The following is a 16,126-nucleotide window of genomic DNA, read 5'->3' as shown; positions in this document are numbered from 1 at the left end:
TCGATCAGTGGTGATGGTGGGTCATCAGTAGTCATCAGTGGTGGTCATCAATGGTGGTCATCAGTGGTGGTCATCAGTAGTCATCAGTGGTGGTGGTCAGTGGTGATGGTGGTCATCAGTGGTGGTGGTGGTGGTCATCAGTGGTGGTCATCAGTGGTGGTCATCAGTGGTGGTGGTCATCAATGGTGGTCATCAATGGTGGTGGTCAGTGGTAGTGGTCAGTGGTGGTGGTCAGTGGTGATGGCGGTCATCAATGGTGGTGATCAGTGGTGATGGTGGTCATCAGTGGTGGTCAGTCACCAACTCCTGTCTCCTGTTCAGTGTGCAGCAAAGCAAGCATGGACGTCAAGCAGCGATGGGAGCGGGAACAGGAAGAGTATCTCCAGCGAGTCTCAGCAGTACGCAGCGCAGAGATGTAGGGTAGAGGGGAGGCTATTGTACTGGTATTGGTACCAGTGGTATCTCTGGTGGTACTGGTGGTGGTGCTGGTGCTGGTGGTGCTGGTGCTGGTGCTGGTGGTGGTGCTGGTGGCCAACGGCCGTTGACTGTTGGCGGTCATTGGGCGGGTGACCCGAGCGGGGAGGGAGGGAGGGGAGGAGGCACACACACCTACGGGTACAGCCACAGTCATGGATGGTGTGGGTGGAGGTAGATAGAAGAGGGGAGGGGTCCTAAAAGGGTGGGTACTCATGCGGATAAGGGGAGGGTGTCTGGGTCATGCCTGTGCTGGTGGGCATGGATGCTGGCTATGGCTGCGGAACGGCTTGCTGACGGACACTGACGGGACCCGGGACTGACGGCATCGATGGATGGCAAGGACAGATGGAGAGCCAGTTGGCAGACATGCGTCATTCGAGGGATCGCGCCCTGTGGGAGACGTTTATCCGGGTACGTAGAGGGAGGGGGAGGGGAGGGGAGGGGAGGGGGGGGGGGCGCTTGATGATCGACTTATCGCTAGACATCCTCTCCCTGGCGGTGGTAGATGACCGAGGAGTTTGAAGAGCGCGACAGGGACCGTGAGGAGGACGTGGAAAAGTACAAGGCGCGGGTGGACGAGGCGTATGCGACCAAGATGGGCGAGGTGCGGAGGAGGGAGGAGGAGATCGAGCGGATGAAGGAGGAGCTGCAGCGGCGGGACGCCGAGCGCGAGTCGGAGCAGCTGGCATACCGTGAGCGGGTCGACGCACAGTACCGCGAGACAGTGGCCGAGCTCAAAAACCGCGAGGTCGAGCTTCAGCGGCAGCGCGACCTGTATCGCGCCGAGATCAATGCCGAGATGGAAAACAAGTATCGCGCCAAGCTGCGCGAGCTCAAGGCCAAGGAGGCTGATTTTGAGCGGCAGAAGCAGGCCCTGCAGGACGAGCTTCTCTCACGCGATCGTGAGCGCGAGCAGGAGCTGCACGAGCTCAAGCGCCGCCTCGAGTCGGACCACGCCGCACGCGTCGAGGCCCTCCGCATCCGTGAGCGTGAGCTCGACGAGGCTGCAGAGGTCTTCAAGGAGCGCGACCGAGCCCGCGAGGCCGAGCAGCGCGCGTACAAGGCGAGCTTGGACGAAGAGTACGGTCGCAAGTACAACGCGCTCAAGGCCCGCGAGATGCAGCTCGAGGAAGATGTCCGCGTCCGCGAGGACGAGGTCCGCTCCCGCCTCCGCATGGCAGAGGCTGATCTTGTCGAGCGCGACCAGCAGCGCGAGCAGGAGCTTCGCAAGCTCAAGTACGCTCTCGAGCAGCGGTACGAACAGAAGGTCCGCGAGCTCCACGACCATCGTCGGTAGCCAGCCGGCGCGAGAGTCGAAATCGTGGCCTTTCCACTTCCAGCCGTTGCAATGAACGAGGCGAGGCGTGCGGGGCGAGAAGAGGTTTCCATCGCATGCGATGATAGTGCGGGACTCGCAGCGTGTTGTGATGGCGCGATGTGGCGTGTCGAGATGTGGCGTGCGGGCGTGTGGCGTGCGGGCGTGTGGCGTGCGGCAAGGGCGGGTCTTTGGCGGGGGTCTGCTCTTCTTGGCTCCTCGGCACTGACCACCTGACTTGATTGTGGACCCGCCATGGCCTCGAGTAGCAAGGCAGCCATCATCTCTCATGACAATCTGCAGATCGGTGATGTCTCCATCTTTGTCTCCAATGCCAAGCTGGCTGTCATGGTATGTGGAGGTGGAGGGAAGGGGGACAGGGGGGCGGGGAGGGGGGGGGGGGGGGAGGGGACTCATGGGATGTGGTGCGGAATACGTTGGGGATGGGGATGGGGGGTATGCGGTGGGTATGATGGGCTGGTTATGGGCTTTGTGGGGGGTGTATGGGGCTTGGTCTTGGCCTTGGCCTTGGCCTCAATGGGGGGGGGGTATGGTGGGTGGCACGCGTGTCGCACAATGGGCGCCAAACCGGGGACGATCGGGAATATGCTGCGTTGGTCTGATGGTGATGGCGGATGACGGTGGGGGGGGGGGGGGGGGGGGGGGGGGCGGATGGACGCGGGGCTGTTGGTTTGGTCGGACGGGGAGGTTGTAGAAGGAGGGCGTGTATAGGGTCAGGATCCAGATGTTCAAGCTCAAGCTTGGCAAGTCGGTCAACTCGCCTCCGGCAGAGGGCCGGGTGTACTTTGACGAGACGCACATGTCGGAGAACTCGGAGAAGACCATGCTGCCCAAGTGGAACCAGCGGATGACGTTCTCGGTCACCGCCATCAACCGCTGGCTGGAAATCTCGATCGAGCGGGTTGGCAAGCTCTCGAACAAGATTGTCGGCACTGTCGCTGTCTCGCTCCGCGATGCGCTCGCCAACCACTCGTCCAACGGTATTGTGGCTGAGTACACCGACCTGCCCATCACTGCAGACGGCATCGAGGAGGGCTCCATCCACCTCACCCTCAAGTACACCTGCTACTACGAACGCGAGCGCAAGGCGCTCCTCGGCGTCCGCAGCGGCTCGTACGGCTACAAGGTCTTCACCTTTGAGGCCGCCGTCGACGTCGCCATGCACGGCCACACCACCGTCGTCGACGCAGCCACCAAGTGGATGACCGCCATGGGCTCCTCCATCGAGCCGCTCTCGCTCGACACCGTTGCCCTCCCGTCCGCCACAAAGGACGCCGTCGCCTCCCGCGCAACCGTCGCCTACCGCGTTCTTGAGTGCTCGCAGGACGTCATCGTCTCCGAGCTCCGCTCCTCAGGCTCCCGCAGGTCTAACAAGCGCCCCAGTCTCAGCGGCGCCTCCGCATCGCTGGCAAGCGCGAGTCCACCCAAGCGCAAGAAGCTGCTATAGCTGGACCTGAATCGCTGTACTTGCGCCGGTGAGTGCATATCAATTCTATGATGTAGACTGGAGTGTCCCTGTCGAACGAAGCCCCCGACCGTAGGAAGGGACTCTTCGGGCCCGACTAGGCACAAGCCGACCTGTCTGCCTCGTCGCATGCATGATGCGCCTGGACTAGAGGCCTGACCTTGGGTAAAAACAAGACATGGATCGGACCGGCGTGAGCCGGGCCGAGTAGGGGTGATCCGCCACCCTGCAGGGGTACAGGTTGTTAGCTATCCAACCGTACGATAGAGTGTCTCCGGCCAAAGAAGGTTGCGTCGGATCTTGGGTGCAGGAGGAGGTCTTGTTTAGAAAGAGGGGGGGAAAGGAGGAGGGATGGGGCGAAAAAAAGGGGGGTAAGCGAGCGTATCGAGGCGTTGACAAAGGCGTTGACAACGGACGGGGTACAGCCTAAGAGGCCGTCCTCTGTCCTGGTTGCTGCTCAGAACCATCGCACATCCTTCGGACCACCAGAGAGAGGTTAGCATTGTGGACCATGACCCTTTCCCAGCTAAGGCCCGTTTGCCAGGTGTCGGGCTGGCCACGTGGATTTTGGTGATCTCTGCTGCTCACCGGGACATGGGCCCCCATTGCCAAGTCATGTAGCCACGCTGCACGCATCTGTGCACCAAACTCGGCTCACTCGAACCATGATCACCCTCAACAAAGATAAGCACTCGTTACAGTGGCTGGCATCCAGCGATCTGCCTGTCTCATCGTCTGCCCAAGCCTTCAAGCCACCGAGATGGAGTTGGACCACCGACCGACCGCCGACCGCCGCCCGCCGACCGCCAACCACCTCCCATGGCTCACCACCTGTCCCGACCCCACCCATGACCTGGAGCCCATACGCCAGCCCCAGCCCGGGCTGGGGCATATACCCCTCGACCACCACCACCACCACTAGTCCGACTCGTAGACGCCCCTGGCAGTCACCAGCGTACTCTCCGTCCGCCACCCTCGCCCACCCGGCTCGGCTTGCCCGGACTGTCGCCGAGGCCATGGACGACAAGGTCGACACGGACGACTTTGATGACGACCGAGTGGGCTCCTTTGATGGCCAAGGAGACGACGATGACGACGGGTGGGCGGCGTTTATGGATGTGTCCGGTGGCGCCGACCGCATCGCGCTCCGATCGCAGCGGGTGCTGGACCAGTTCTGGGCGTCGGACGTGGCCATGGCCTCGCCGCAGTCATCGCCCTCGCCGTGGTGGCGTCGCCTTGGCTCTGGCTACGGCTACGAGTCGGACGACGCGGACGATGTCGACGTTGAGCTCGGGCGCAATGGCGACAGGCTGCAGATGCGGCGTGTTGACGATGGCTGGATCCTGGTCGAACCGGTCTCAGTCGAGCCACCGGACGTGTGGTCCAACGCGGCGCTGCTCCCGCCGTACACCCGGGGCTTGGTGACCAGCTTTGGCTGCGATCCGGTGCTGGCGGCCATGCCCGAGTATCTCGAGTCGGTTGTGGCGGCGCACGGGACGCAGCGGAGCAAGCTGAAGGCTGCCTGCGCGCACGCACTCACGCGTGCCGAGCTCATTGGTGTCGACCCGCCCGGGCATGCTCTGCCGCTACCTGGCAGCGATGGTGGCGATGCCGAGTGGCTGGAGAGCCTCACGGCGCCGGCAGCATCGCCCGAGGCTGCTGCCCGGCTTTCGCTCCACTCTGCACTGAGCGAGTGGTCGCGATCGCGTCTGGCGGAGCTTACCCACGAGAACGCCAAACTTGCTGCCGAGGCCTATGCCCGCTGCGACCTTCGCGCCGCACATCTCCGCATGGCGCAGGCACTCCTGACGTACCAAGCAGCCGAAGCGACCGCCTTTGCACGGCTGGTGGCAGCGACGTCGGCACTTGCCCAGGCCGCGCCAAGCGGCCGGGCCCTGATTCAGGACGAGCTCCGGGCGCTGCTTACCGAGCACGAGGCCGCCATCACCGATCTCCGCGCCCAGCATGAGTCTCAGCTCGCGGCGCTTGACAGCGGCGGCTCGGCCGCCGTCCGTGCCACCGTGCTTGAGGCACAGGCGGCCGACATCGTGGCGCTGCGAAACGCGCACGCCGAGGAGCAGAGCGCACGCACCTCGGCTTGCGTCGCTGCTGTCCTTACCGCCGCCGCCACCGCCACCACCCCGCGCCCGCTGCCCCGCTTGTACGATCCGCTGCCGGAGCCGAGCACCCTTCTGCCGCCACTGGAGCGGTATGGCCTTGATCCGCTCTGTGCCGCCGCGCTCCCCGCACAACATGCCCACCCGGCCTGTGTCTGGGAGCTGCTGCGCGACGACGGGCTCGACTGGCAAACTGTAGAGCCATGGCCGGGTTCTACGGCGCAGTGATCCCCAGCATTTGTTGCGTGGAGTCTGCATCGTTAAGTGTGTTGGCTACAGCTTACTCGGCGACTGCTGGCTGCTCGCCTGCCACGAATAGTCGCCGGAGCGAACGTAGCCGCGCGCGGCGACAAAGTCGTCGGCTGCGTCGGGCCCGCGCGAGCCGTAGACGTACGGCAGTGGCTCAACGGCGCCATCATCGAGCTTGTGCAGGACATCGTCAAAGATGCGCCACGCAGCCTCGAGCTCGTCGGCACGAACAAAGTGTGAGCGGTCGCCGCGGAGGACGTCGTACAGCAGGCGCTCGTAGGCGTCGGGAATGGTCTCGCAGGGGAAGCGCGAGTGGTAAGTGAGGTCGAGCTCGGTCTGGACGAGCTCGTCGCCGAGGCCTGGCTTCTTGGCCATGACCTTGAGGTAGATGGCCTCCGAGGGCTGGATGCGGAAGACGAGCTCGTTGCGGGCTGCGTCACCAAAGAGCTGGCCCGGGGTGTCGCGGAGCTGGATGCGGATGTTGGCCTTGCGCTCGTTGAGGGCCTTGCCGCAGCGAATGATAAAGGGGACACCGTCCCAGCGCTCGTTGCGGATGTTGAAGGCAGCGGTGGCAAAAGTGGCGCAGCGCGAGTCGTCGGGCACGCCGTCGTCGTCGGTGTACCCGGGCTTGCCGGTCTCCTCGTTGGCCACGTACTGGCCGATGAGGATGTCGTCGAGGGTGAGCGGCTCGATGCAGCGGAGGACCTTGACCTTTTCGTCGCGCACGTCCTCGGCCGAGAGCGAGATCGGGCGCTCCATGGCGGTGAGAGCGAGGAGCTGCAGCAGGTGATTCTGCATCACGTCGCGGACAATGCCGATCTCGTCAAAGTATCCGCCACGGCCCTCGGTACCAAACGGCTCCTTAAAGGTGATTTCCACCGTCGAGATGTAGTTGCGGTTCCACAGCGGCTGGAAGGTGAGGTTGGCAAAGCGGAAGACAACCATGTTGAGCGCGGCCTCCTTGCCGAGGTAGTGGTCGATGCGGAACTGCTGGTCCTCGGTGAAGGTCTCTGCGAGCGCAGCGACGAGCTCATTCGACGACGCCAAGTCACGGCCGAACGGCTTCTCCACCACCACCCGGTTCCATCCACGCTGTGACATGGCCACGGGCTCAAAGGTGGCCGAGACGCTGGCAAAGACCTTGGGCGGGAGAGCGAGATAGAAGAGGCGATGGGCCTCGCCAGACTCGCTGGCGCCGGCCTCGTCCTCGAGGCGGATGAGCTCATCATGAAGAGCGGCAAAGTCCTCGGACGAGTCGTACTGACCGGAAACGTAGTGGCACTGACCGAGAAAGACGGCAAGCGAGTCGTCGGACGAGCCATCGACCTTCTCCAGATTGGGCGAGATGCGGTCATGAAAGTCGGCTCTCGACAGATCCGATCGCGCGTAGCCAACCACAGCAGCCTCTGCCGGGAGGAGACCCCTAAGAAAGAGCCCATACAGCGCCGGCAGTGTCTTCTTCTTGGCCAGATCTCCAGATGCGCCCAGAACAATCACGCTCACCGAAGCCGACCGGAACTCGGCCGGCGCAAACTTGGAAGGACGCGGAGTGCCTGCCGGCGAGCTGTGGTCGCCCCCTCCACCACCGCCACCACCACCTGTTCCGTTCTCAGCTGCCTCCATCGAGAGCTCGAGTGCGTGGGCTGCCACTGCTGCCATGTTGGGTCTTGGCTGTCGAGTGTGTATATATATGCGTGTATGTGCGTGTGTGTGTGTGTGTGGGGGGGGGGGTCCTTGTCAGCCGCGGGTCGGGTGGTATGGCGTGGGCGATCGCTTTTGATTCAGGTGGCGTACGTGTCACGTCATCACGAGCGGTGGCGTCATGGCCACGGAGCTTCTGCGGCCACGCGAACGGGTGAACAACGACCGATGACCGATGGCCACGGACTGGCTCATCGACGGGGGGGGGGGGGGGGGGGGGGGGCGCTACACGGTGACGAGGGCCGCCTTGCTCGAGGACAAGAGGCGCACGCGGGTGATGCGCTCAGTGTCGATGAGCCGCTGCGAGTGCGGGGAGAGGTCGTCACGGGCAAGAGCGAGGGTGGAGACGGCGAGCGAGTCGACGGCATACCAGGTGTTGGCCTCCTCGACGAGGTTGGCGACGACGGCCTTGAGCTGGGCGTGTGCGGCGGTGAACGGCGGTGTGACGGCGTGGTAGTCGTCTGCGGCGTCAAAGAGCGGCCGGGCGGCGCGGAGGAGGGCGGCGGCGGGTGCCTTGAGCTCGTCGGCGGTCATCATCTCCGGGTGGTCGAGCTCGACGAGGCAGGCCGCCGCACCGTTGATGGCCTCGACGACAACCTTGAGCAGGTCACGGACCGAGGCGAGGGAGGCGGTGCGGGCGTGGACGTCGAGCGCTTTGGATGCCGCCTGAAAGGCTCCGATGTAGCGGTGGAGCGAGGTGACGATCGAGGAGCGTAGAATGGACGAGGCGCGGCGGCGGCGAGGCGGTGACGCAGACGGTGCCAGCCCCTGCTCGGCCCGCCACGCCGCGACGTCTGCTGGGGTGCGGAAGGCGACGTCGGCAAGGAAGGCCGCTAGCTGCGGTTCGAGCTCGGGCGGGAGACACTCCTCGTTGTCCTCCAGCGCGCCCTTGAGTCCATGCAGCGACTGCAAGTCGCGCGGAATCTTGCCAAACTCCTCGGTAATGGCCGAGTTGGCGTTGGGCCATGCGGCAAAGTCGGCAAAAGCGGTGACGAGGTCCAGCACGCCCTTGGGGTCGGCTTCGGCCGGCAGTGGGACCTCATGCAGCAAGGCCTCGTAGGCATCGGCATCGGAAGCAAGATGCGGGACAGGGCCGTGTTGCGACTCGGCGTCGTCGCTTGAGAGCACCAGCGGCGACGTCGCCGAGATGTTGAGCTCGTGGCCGATGCCCGACCAGTCGGTGTCGAGGCCGAGGAGCGAGCCCTCGTCGTCTGAGGTAAAGTCAAACGACGATGGGTCGGTCATGTCAAGGAACTCGTCGTCGCCGGCGGCGTCGTCGAGGAGGTCGGCGAGCAGCGCGCGCGAGGCCAGGAGTGCGGCGTCAGGCGACGGCGGGGCACAGCCCACCGAAAGCTGCGTGTCGAGGTCAGCGATGAACGCGGGCGAGATAGCGCGCGAGGCGCGGGCCGAGGTCGGCGGCGGCGGCGGCGCCATCGCCGCGCGCTTGGCCTGAACCACTGCCACACCGGCCTCGATGGCACCGAGGTCGTCCTCGAGCGCGGACCAGCCGCGGGCACGCGGCATGCCGCTGGCAGACGATCCACCGCCCTCATCACCCGAGAACGAGATCGAGGGGGCACGCGACCGCGCCGGGACCTTGGGCCGCCCGGTCGCTGCCGACGACGATGAGGCCGAGTCGGACGAAGCCGCACCGTCGTCCCTGCGCTTGCTGCGGAACTTGGGCGAGCCGGTGGCGAGCCGGCTCGACCGATGCTTGCCCTCGGGCGAAGGCTTGGTCGGCGACGGCGGCTCGCCCGGATTCACCATCCGAAGGCCGAGGAACGAGCGTAACTCGTCGTGAAGCAGTATGTCCGGCAGCGAGAGCAGCTGGGCAATGAACCGCTGGAAGCCGATGCGGCGGCGCTCGAGCGTCTTTGCCGAGTGGAACACCTTCTTTGACGGGAAGCTCGAAGGAAAGCCCGGGATGTTCTTGTCCTTTAGCGCGTTGTACAGCGCGTGGAACTCAGAGTAGCGGTACTTGCGGCGGATGACGCCACGGTCGGTCTCAACCTCGAGCACGTACAACTGTGTTGCGGCCGAGTCGCGACCAGGCACGATCACGATCACGATCACGACCACGATCACGGGCGGCGATGATAGCGACCCAATGTGCAAGGACAACGAGAAAGTTGAAGACAAAGACGATGAGAACGTTGAGAACGATGAGGACGACGACCAAGACCGCAGTCACAGGCATCAAACGCACACGCATGACGACCATGACGACGACGACGACGACGAGGACGACGAGCAGGAAGACCGACCACAGCCAGGCCAACAACAACGACGAGGACAAGGACCCCCCAGGTCAATCCTGTGAGTACCCCCTCCCCCCCCCCCCCCCCTCCCCCTCTGCCTACCTCCTCTCCTCGGTGCGTACGGTCTTCAGCTTCTTCCCAATGTGGGTCTGTTCCGTCCCCGAGACCTGCGTCCCTCGAGGCACCTCGGGCGCCTGCATAGCCATGCCACCACAGCTGTCCAGCACCACACACTAGGGAGGGAGGGAGGGAGGGAGGGAGGGCGAGGAGGGGCGGGGGGGGGGGGGGGATGGGACCTCGGCTGGCTCGGTCTCCGCCTAGAGCTACAGAGCGATGAGTCTGGCCTCTCGCACTCCACTTCCGCTCCATCTCTCGCTCGCCTGTCACGCCGTGCTCATCACGGGCTGGTCCATGCGCTCCGGGGACCGGGCATTCACTCATTCACGCATCGTACATACGGATCGGCCGGCGCTTAGTCCGTACAAGCGTCTTGGTCTGAAAGTAGAACTCCTGTCCAGTCGCAGGATCAATGCCCATCCGCCAGTGCTTGGGCAGCCGCTCACCGTCGGCGTCGATGCGGACATACGGGACAGACGACGGTGGCCAGGGGATATCAGCCTTGGCCTTGGCCTTGGCTTTGGCCTTGGTCTTGCCTGCCTCGCGCTCGCTTCCGCCTGTAGATTGGACACCTGCAGCGCGGCGGCGCGCTTCGCGCTTGGCCCGCACCCGGTCGCGGATCGAAGCCTTGGCCTCCTCGCCCGACGAGACCGAGCCCGGGTCGTCGCGCATTTGCGAGCCACGGATCCGCTTGCCCCTGGCCCGCGACCTTCTCTCCGACTCGTGAACAACGTGGCCGATGCGGGCGGCGCGGCGCTCGGCCTCCTTCGCCCGCGCTCGCGCAGCCTTGGCCTCGGCCTTGGCAGCCTTGGCCTTGGCTTTGGCTCTGGCAGCCTTCTCCTTGGCCTTGGCCTTAGCTCTGGCAGCCTTCTCCTTGGCCTTGGCCTTGGCTTTGGCCTTGGCCTTGGCCGCCATTTCGGCTGCGCGGGCCTCGATGACGGCCGATGAGACCGATGATGACGAGTCGGACGACGAGTCCGACCGCACCCGCAGCCCGGCCCGCTTGGACGCCGCCCGCTCCCGCCTCGCCTCGGCCCGCTCGGCCGGGTCCATCAGCCCAGCACGCTTCTTGGAGCTCGACTTGGAGCTTGGCTTGTCGGCAAGCGAGCTTTTCTTGCCCAGCACGTCCGCAATGAGGTCGTCAGCCTCGTCGGCAGGCGCAGTGGCCTCATCTTCGCGGGCAGCCTTGGCCTGGGCCAGCCTCTCGCGGGCAGACATGTTCTTAGTGGCCTCGGCCGCCTCAGCGGCAGCCGCAGCAGCCACGGCCGCCGCCTCAGCCTTGCGCTTTGCTGCAGCTGCATCCCGCTTCTTCTTCCGCGCCAGGCGACCCTTCTCGATCTCTTTGGCCTCCTCTTCGGCCTTGATGCGATCGCGCTCGGCCTTGCGCCTCCGCAGCTCCTTCCGCCGCTCGACCGGATCGGTGGGAAGGTCGCGATCCCCATCATCACTTGCACCAGCAAGGCCTGCGCCAGCCGCAGGCGCAAACAGACCACCGGGCGAGTCGTCGATGCCATCCCCGTCGTCGAGCCCACCATGTGCGCCGCCAAACAAAACATCATCGATAGCGTCCGCCGTGTCGCCGTCTGGGCCCAGGTCAGCAAACAAGCCCTTGGCAGGCCGTGTCTTAGCCTTCTTCCCACCAGCCGCCTTGCCCTTGCCTGCACCACCACGCTTGGCCACGGCCTCGGCCGTCTTGCTCTTCCTCGCCCTCCGCTTGGCCACAAACTCGCCAAACACATCATCCACATCTCCGCCACCGCTGCCCTCGCCCGAGTCCGAGGCAAACAGCGAGTCACCGGCTCCAAACACGTTGTGCATGCTCTGTCTGGTGCCACTCCCCTGCCGCCCGCCTCCTTGGTCTGCTCCAGTGCAGTCTGCCGTGTTCCCGACCAGGTCCCCTCTGCTCGCCTGCTGCTGTCATGTGCCACCACCGCCCGACAGCCCCAGCCGTGCATCCGACCCAATCGATGGCTGTCAGCAGGCTGTAGTAGGACGGGCGATCCATGGCGATGACCGGGGGGGGGGGTAAGGGGTAGGGGGGGGGTGCTCGATGGCGATCAGCAGGGGAGTGTGGAGACTGCCCGATGGCGACTTGCGCGCCACATCAGGCTATCATCGGTGGCAGTCAGCAGGCTGTAGTAGGGCGATCCATGGCGATGAGTGGTGGTGGGGGGGGGGGGGGGGGGATACAAGGTGGAGTGGAAGGGGTGGTCCATGGCAGGCAACAGGTAGGGCGATCGTTTGAAGTCGGCTCAGCCAGCTGTCTTGGCCTTGGCGCGGTGTCCGCACCCGCCGCGACCACCGCCACAGTCGACCGCCACGGGGGGACCACCTCACTCACCTCTACCGGCATGATCGAAGGCGCGCACCCTGTGACACAGGCACTGCTTGGCACGCTTCTCACGTGGGGCTTGACGGCGTTCGGCGCAGCGGTGGTCTTTGCCGTCCCGGCCTCGGCTCCACAGGCCACTCTCCGCAAGGTCCTCGACGTCGGCCTGGGCTTTGCTGCCGGCGTCATGATCGCCGCCTCCTTCTGGTCGCTCCTGGCCCCGGCCATCGAACTGGCGGAAGAGTCTGGTGCATATGGTCAAGACGGCGCGTTTGCCTTTGTTCCCGTCGCCATCGGCTTCACACTCGGCGCTGCCTTTGTCGCTGCGGTCGATGCTGTCCTCCCAGACGGCCTGCTGGCTCCGACCGGCCACGATGACCACAATGCTAGTGCTGATGCCGATGCTGATGCTGGCCTCGGTGCCGGCGAGGGCGTCTCGTCAGCAGTCTCGCGAAGCTCGTCGGCTTCATCGGTTCGGAGTCGGGCAGGCAAGAAGCAAAGCGATGGCCATGGCCAAGTGGCGAGAGTGACAGCAGCGGCTGATGCACGTTCTGCGGCTAGTGCGTCCTGGCGGAGGACTCTGCTGCTGCTCATCGCCATCACGGCCCACAACGCGCCCGAGGGCATGGCGGTTGGTGTGGGATTTGCGGCGGTGGGGAGATCGCCCAAAGCGACGCTGGCGTCGGCGCAGTCGCTCGCGCTCGGCATCGGCATCCAGAACTGGCCTGAGGGGCTGGCGGTCTCGCTCCCGCTCCTCCGGGCCGGCATGTCGCCGTGGCGGGCTTTCTTCTGGGGCCAGGCGTCGGGCATGGTCGAGCCAGTCTTTGGCCTCCTCGGCGCTTTTGCCTACATCCTCTCACAGGCGATTCTGCCGTACGCGCTCGCCTTTGCTGCCGGGGCCATGATCTTTGTTGTTGTCGACGACATTGTCATCGAGGCTGCATCAGCCGGCAACGCCCGGCTCGCGTCGTGGGGCGCCATCGCCGGCTTTGTCGTCATGATGTCGCTCGATGTGGGGCTTGGATGAGGAAGGCCCCCTCGCGTTAGAGCTCGGGATGCACCGGCTCGAGCACCACCTTGCCGACCGTCTTGCCAGCCTGAAACTTAGCGATTGCGGCCTTCATGTCCGCAAACGGATAGGTAGTGACTTTCGGCGCCCGCCAGGGCACGTGCTCCATCATGGCGTCCTTGACCGCAGAGAGGTACTCGAGCTGCGACCAGAGCCAGATGAGATTGAAGCCCATGACTGCATGGTTCGACGAGATGAGTTCCATCGGATCGATGGTAGGCCGCGTCAGGTACTTGAGCCCGAGGCTGAGGTACGACGGCGTGGGGCCCAAGGGCGTAAACGAGGCTGCGCCAAAGATGACGTACCGCCCCATCGGGGCCAGCTTGGCCATTGCCGGCTTGGTCCACGGCCCGGCAATGGCGTCAAAGACAATGTCGACGCCTGCTGCACGGCAAACTTCTTTGCTCCGCAGCGCCGAGTCGAGCTGCCGTTCGAAAGCGCCCGGCGAGGTTCGGACAATGATCTGCTCCGGCGCGAGCTGAGGATACGCATCGAGGAGCCAGTCCTTCTTCCAAGCCGCGCCAACCGTGCCCACGCACGGCGCGCCGAGAGCAAGGCAGACCTGCAGTGCCGCAAGGCCTACGCCGCCGGCCATCGAGTGGATGAGGACCGACTTTTGAGGGAGCGACGCCGCCAGTCCCTCGGTGCCCGGCAGCCGCATACCGCCGATCTCGACCAGGCCGTAGAAGGCGGTCAAGGCCTGGACCGGGAACGCTGCCCCGTGCTTCGCCTCCCACCCGACCGGCAGCCGCTGCAGCCGCTGCGCCTCGACGTTGACATACGACGCGTAGCCGCCGAACCGGACGACGCCCATGACGCTGTCGCCGACCGCCAGATCGTGCCCAACCCCAGCAGCGGCTGCAACGGCACCACCCGCCAGCGCCTTCTGCCGCTTGCTTGTACTACGCTCACCAGCGCTCGTTGCGCGCTTTCGCTTCAAGCTCGCCGCCTCTACCGGCTGTGCCGGCAGGGTGGTGGTGATGGAGCCGATGGTGCGAAAGTCGGCCACGCCCCGGCTCCACACCACCTCATGACCGGGCTCATGGCCACTGCCATTGTCACCATCATCGTCATCATTGCCACCATTTGCAGCGATGGGCTTGCTCGCCGGCTCGGAAGGAGAGTAGAGGGCCTCAACCACGCCGGCGATCTCCAGGCCAGGGATGAAGGCGCCCTCGGGCGTGGCCGAGTACAGGCCCTGCATGGCAAAGACATCGGCAAAGTTGCAGCCGACAGCGGTGACTCGGACACGGACCTCGCCCGGACGCAGAGCCTCCAGCGGCTCGTCCACCAGCTCGACGTTGTCAATAGAGCCTGCTGCCGCACACCGCCACACACTCCGCATCTTGTCCGCCATGGTGCTGGAGGGGTGGTGGTCGTGGTCGTTCTCCTCGTCCGTGTGCCTGTGCCGCGAGTCGGCACCACTGCCGCTGCGATGCAGATGTCGGTGCCGAAGCTAGACGGCGGTGAAGGGAGGGGCCACAGGGACCGGGTCTGCGGCGAGGGGGGCGAGGGGGGTGTTTAGGGCAGGTGCGGATCGGATTGAAGGCGATGGCGGTGGCGATGGCGGTGGGTCGGCGGTGGTGGCGGCCGATCACTCGAACAGCCTTCGTGCGCCGGACATGGCTGAGCCCGGTGCGATGAGCGGGGTATCGTCGTCAGAGGAGGAAAAGTCACCAGGGCGAACGGGGAGGTCGTCGTCAGAGGAGAGGTCGGCAGCGGCGGCGGCGCGGGCGGCGGCGATGGCGTCGTCAAGGAGCGAGGCGGCGACATCGGCGTCGATGACCATCAGCGGGGCGTCACCGAGCGAGACGCGGGTGGCAAAGCAGAGAACAAGCGAGAGACAGGCCCGTCCGGTGGTGTTGGCGGCGCGAGTGGCCTTGGCGGCTGAGGAGAGGACGACGACATCGCCCATGTCGAACGAGGCTGAGAGCCAGCCAGCGCCGCAGTTGTCCGGCTCGGCGGCAACAAGCACCGCGCCCTGATGTGGAGCAACGTTTCCCAGTGGGATCCACATCCGGATCCCACCGTCTGCCGGCGCCTGCGGCTCGCCAGGAGCAGCGCACCCGCCCTCAAAGGACCAGCGCGGGACGGCGCCGATGTCGTACTCGCGTTCGGGCAGAGCGACGACATCGTCGATGCCAACACCGAGAGCATCGGCAGCGAGCTGCCAGAGCGCGCGAGCAAAGACAACGTTGGCGACAGGCAGGGTCTCGGCGGTATCGGCCATGATGGCAGCTGCGGCGGCTTCGTCGGCGCCAGCTGCCAGCGATCCGGTCAGCGGGCCACCTGCGGCAGCATCAACAACACCTGCGACAGCCAGTCTGTGAAGGATGTGCGATCTGGCCTCGAGGATGGTGCTCCGCGGGAGGACGGCTGTGGCCCACCACGCCCCGGCGTCTGACGACGACTTGGCGACGCTCTGCTCGGCCACTGCCGCAGCAGGCACAGGTGTCAGCTCGGCAAGGGCGGTGACCGGGACAGAGACTCCGTCTGCACAGGAGAGGGTATCGGACTGGAGGAAGTAGCTGAATGCGGGCGGCTCGCTTGCCATGGCAAAGAGGTGCGGGGGCGTGGGGTGGTGGTGGTGGTGGTGGTGGTGGTGGTGGTGGTGGTGGTGGTGGTGGTGGTGGTGGTGGTGGTGGTGGTGGTGGTGGTGGTGGTGGTGGTGGTGGTGGCCATGGAGATGGGGACAACCGATCGGGGCGGGTCCTCGGGGCGGGCCATCGGGGCAATCAGAGTGTTCCGCACTTGGATACGCCATGCTCGTACGCCTGGCTCGTACGCCCAACTCGTACGCCCGGCTCGTGCGCCCGGCTCGTGCGCCACACCCTCTGTCCACAGTCCGACTCACTCAACTCTGTCCGCAGCCATGGCCAATCCCAGCACCATCTACCACATGATGCCGCAGTCTGCATGGCAGGCATGGCAGGCAACGTCCACAGAGGGCTACAAGCCGCCCACCTTTGACGCCGGTGCGCATCCATCTCCATCCCCCCCCCCCCCCC

At 65.3% G+C, this 16,126-nt stretch overlaps 10 protein-coding genes across 10 annotated transcripts in view; 5 read left to right on the top strand and 5 right to left on the bottom strand.

Moving 5' to 3' along the window:
- Positions 1–137: 137 nt before the first annotated feature.
- On the top strand, positions 138–1,847 carry AMSG_09249 (uncharacterized protein). The gene is made up of 3 exons (XM_013899189.1): positions 138–398; positions 823–888; positions 983–1,847. Exons 1-3 carry the CDS (start codon positions 273–275, stop codon positions 1,772–1,774), a joined length of 984 nt encoding a protein of 327 aa, XP_013754643.1. The 5' UTR covers positions 138–272; the 3' UTR covers positions 1,775–1,847.
- A 200-nt stretch (positions 1,848–2,047) lies between these two features.
- On the top strand, positions 2,048–3,260 carry AMSG_09248 (uncharacterized protein; the record flags this gene model as incomplete). The annotated part of the gene is made up of 2 exons (XM_013899188.1): positions 2,048–2,143; positions 2,508–3,260. The coding sequence occupies 2 exons, from the start codon at positions 2,048–2,050 to the stop codon at positions 3,258–3,260; spliced, it is 849 nt and encodes a 282-aa protein (XP_013754642.1).
- A 196-nt stretch (positions 3,261–3,456) lies between these two features.
- On the top strand, positions 3,457–5,623 carry AMSG_09247 (uncharacterized protein; the record flags this gene model as incomplete). The annotated part of the gene is made up of 2 exons (XM_013899187.1): positions 3,457–3,471; positions 4,226–5,623. 2 exons carry the CDS (start codon positions 3,457–3,459, stop codon positions 5,621–5,623), a joined length of 1,413 nt encoding a protein of 470 aa, XP_013754641.1.
- Positions 5,624–5,668: 45 nt separating this feature from the next.
- AMSG_09246 (glucose-6-phosphate dehydrogenase) lies at positions 5,669–7,303 on the bottom strand (the record flags this gene model as incomplete). Its single annotated transcript, XM_013899186.1, has 2 exons — positions 5,669–7,221; positions 7,243–7,303. 2 exons carry the CDS (start codon positions 7,301–7,303, stop codon positions 5,669–5,671), a joined length of 1,614 nt encoding a protein of 537 aa, XP_013754640.1.
- Positions 7,304–7,570: 267 nt separating this feature from the next.
- AMSG_09245 (uncharacterized protein) lies at positions 7,571–9,112 on the bottom strand (the record flags this gene model as incomplete). Its single annotated transcript, XM_013899185.1, has 1 exon — positions 7,571–9,112. One exon carries the CDS (start codon positions 9,110–9,112, stop codon positions 7,571–7,573), a length of 1,542 nt encoding a protein of 513 aa, XP_013754639.1.
- Positions 9,113–9,653: 541 nt separating this feature from the next.
- AMSG_09244 (uncharacterized protein) lies at positions 9,654–11,568 on the bottom strand (the record flags this gene model as incomplete). Its single annotated transcript, XM_013899184.1, has 3 exons — positions 10,087–11,568; positions 9,726–9,797; positions 9,654–9,659 (listed from the first exon to the last, which is right to left on the bottom strand). The coding sequence occupies exons 1-3, from the start codon at positions 11,536–11,538 to the stop codon at positions 9,654–9,656; spliced, it is 1,530 nt and encodes a 509-aa protein (XP_013754638.1). The 5' UTR covers positions 11,539–11,568.
- Positions 11,569–12,071: 503 nt separating this feature from the next.
- Positions 12,072–13,083, top strand: AMSG_09243 (solute carrier family 39; the record flags this gene model as incomplete). Its single annotated transcript, XM_013899183.1, has 2 exons — positions 12,072–12,965; positions 12,997–13,083. 2 exons carry the CDS (start codon positions 12,072–12,074, stop codon positions 13,048–13,050), a joined length of 948 nt encoding a protein of 315 aa, XP_013754637.1. The 3' UTR covers positions 13,051–13,083.
- On the bottom strand, positions 12,944–14,475 carry AMSG_09242 (zinc-binding dehydrogenase family Oxidoreductase; the record flags this gene model as incomplete). The annotated part of the gene is made up of 2 exons (XM_013899182.1): positions 12,944–13,976; positions 14,202–14,475. The coding sequence occupies 2 exons, from the start codon at positions 14,473–14,475 to the stop codon at positions 13,093–13,095; spliced, it is 1,158 nt and encodes a 385-aa protein (XP_013754636.1). The 3' UTR covers positions 12,944–13,092.
- A 237-nt stretch (positions 14,476–14,712) lies between these two features.
- On the bottom strand, positions 14,713–15,845 carry AMSG_09241 (uncharacterized protein; the record flags this gene model as incomplete). The annotated part of the gene is made up of 2 exons (XM_013899181.1): positions 14,713–15,633; positions 15,813–15,845. The coding sequence occupies 2 exons, from the start codon at positions 15,843–15,845 to the stop codon at positions 14,713–14,715; spliced, it is 954 nt and encodes a 317-aa protein (XP_013754635.1).
- A 131-nt stretch (positions 15,846–15,976) lies between these two features.
- Positions 15,977–16,126, top strand: part of AMSG_09240 (uncharacterized protein) — a 1,065-nt gene continuing 915 nt past the window's right edge. Inside the window, exon 1 of the mRNA XM_013899180.1 lies at positions 15,977–16,093. Within this exon, the coding sequence (XP_013754634.1) occupies positions 15,991–16,093 (103 nt within the window). The 5' untranslated portion in view covers positions 15,977–15,990. The remainder of the gene's footprint in view (positions 16,094–16,126) is intronic.

Source organism: Thecamonas trahens (assembly GCF_000142905.1).
Source record: "Thecamonas trahens ATCC 50062 unplaced genomic scaffold supercont1.47, whole genome shotgun sequence".
NCBI lineage: Eukaryota > Apusomonadida > Apusomonadidae > Thecamonas > Thecamonas trahens.
This window is presented reverse-complemented; position numbering and strand designations above follow the sequence as displayed.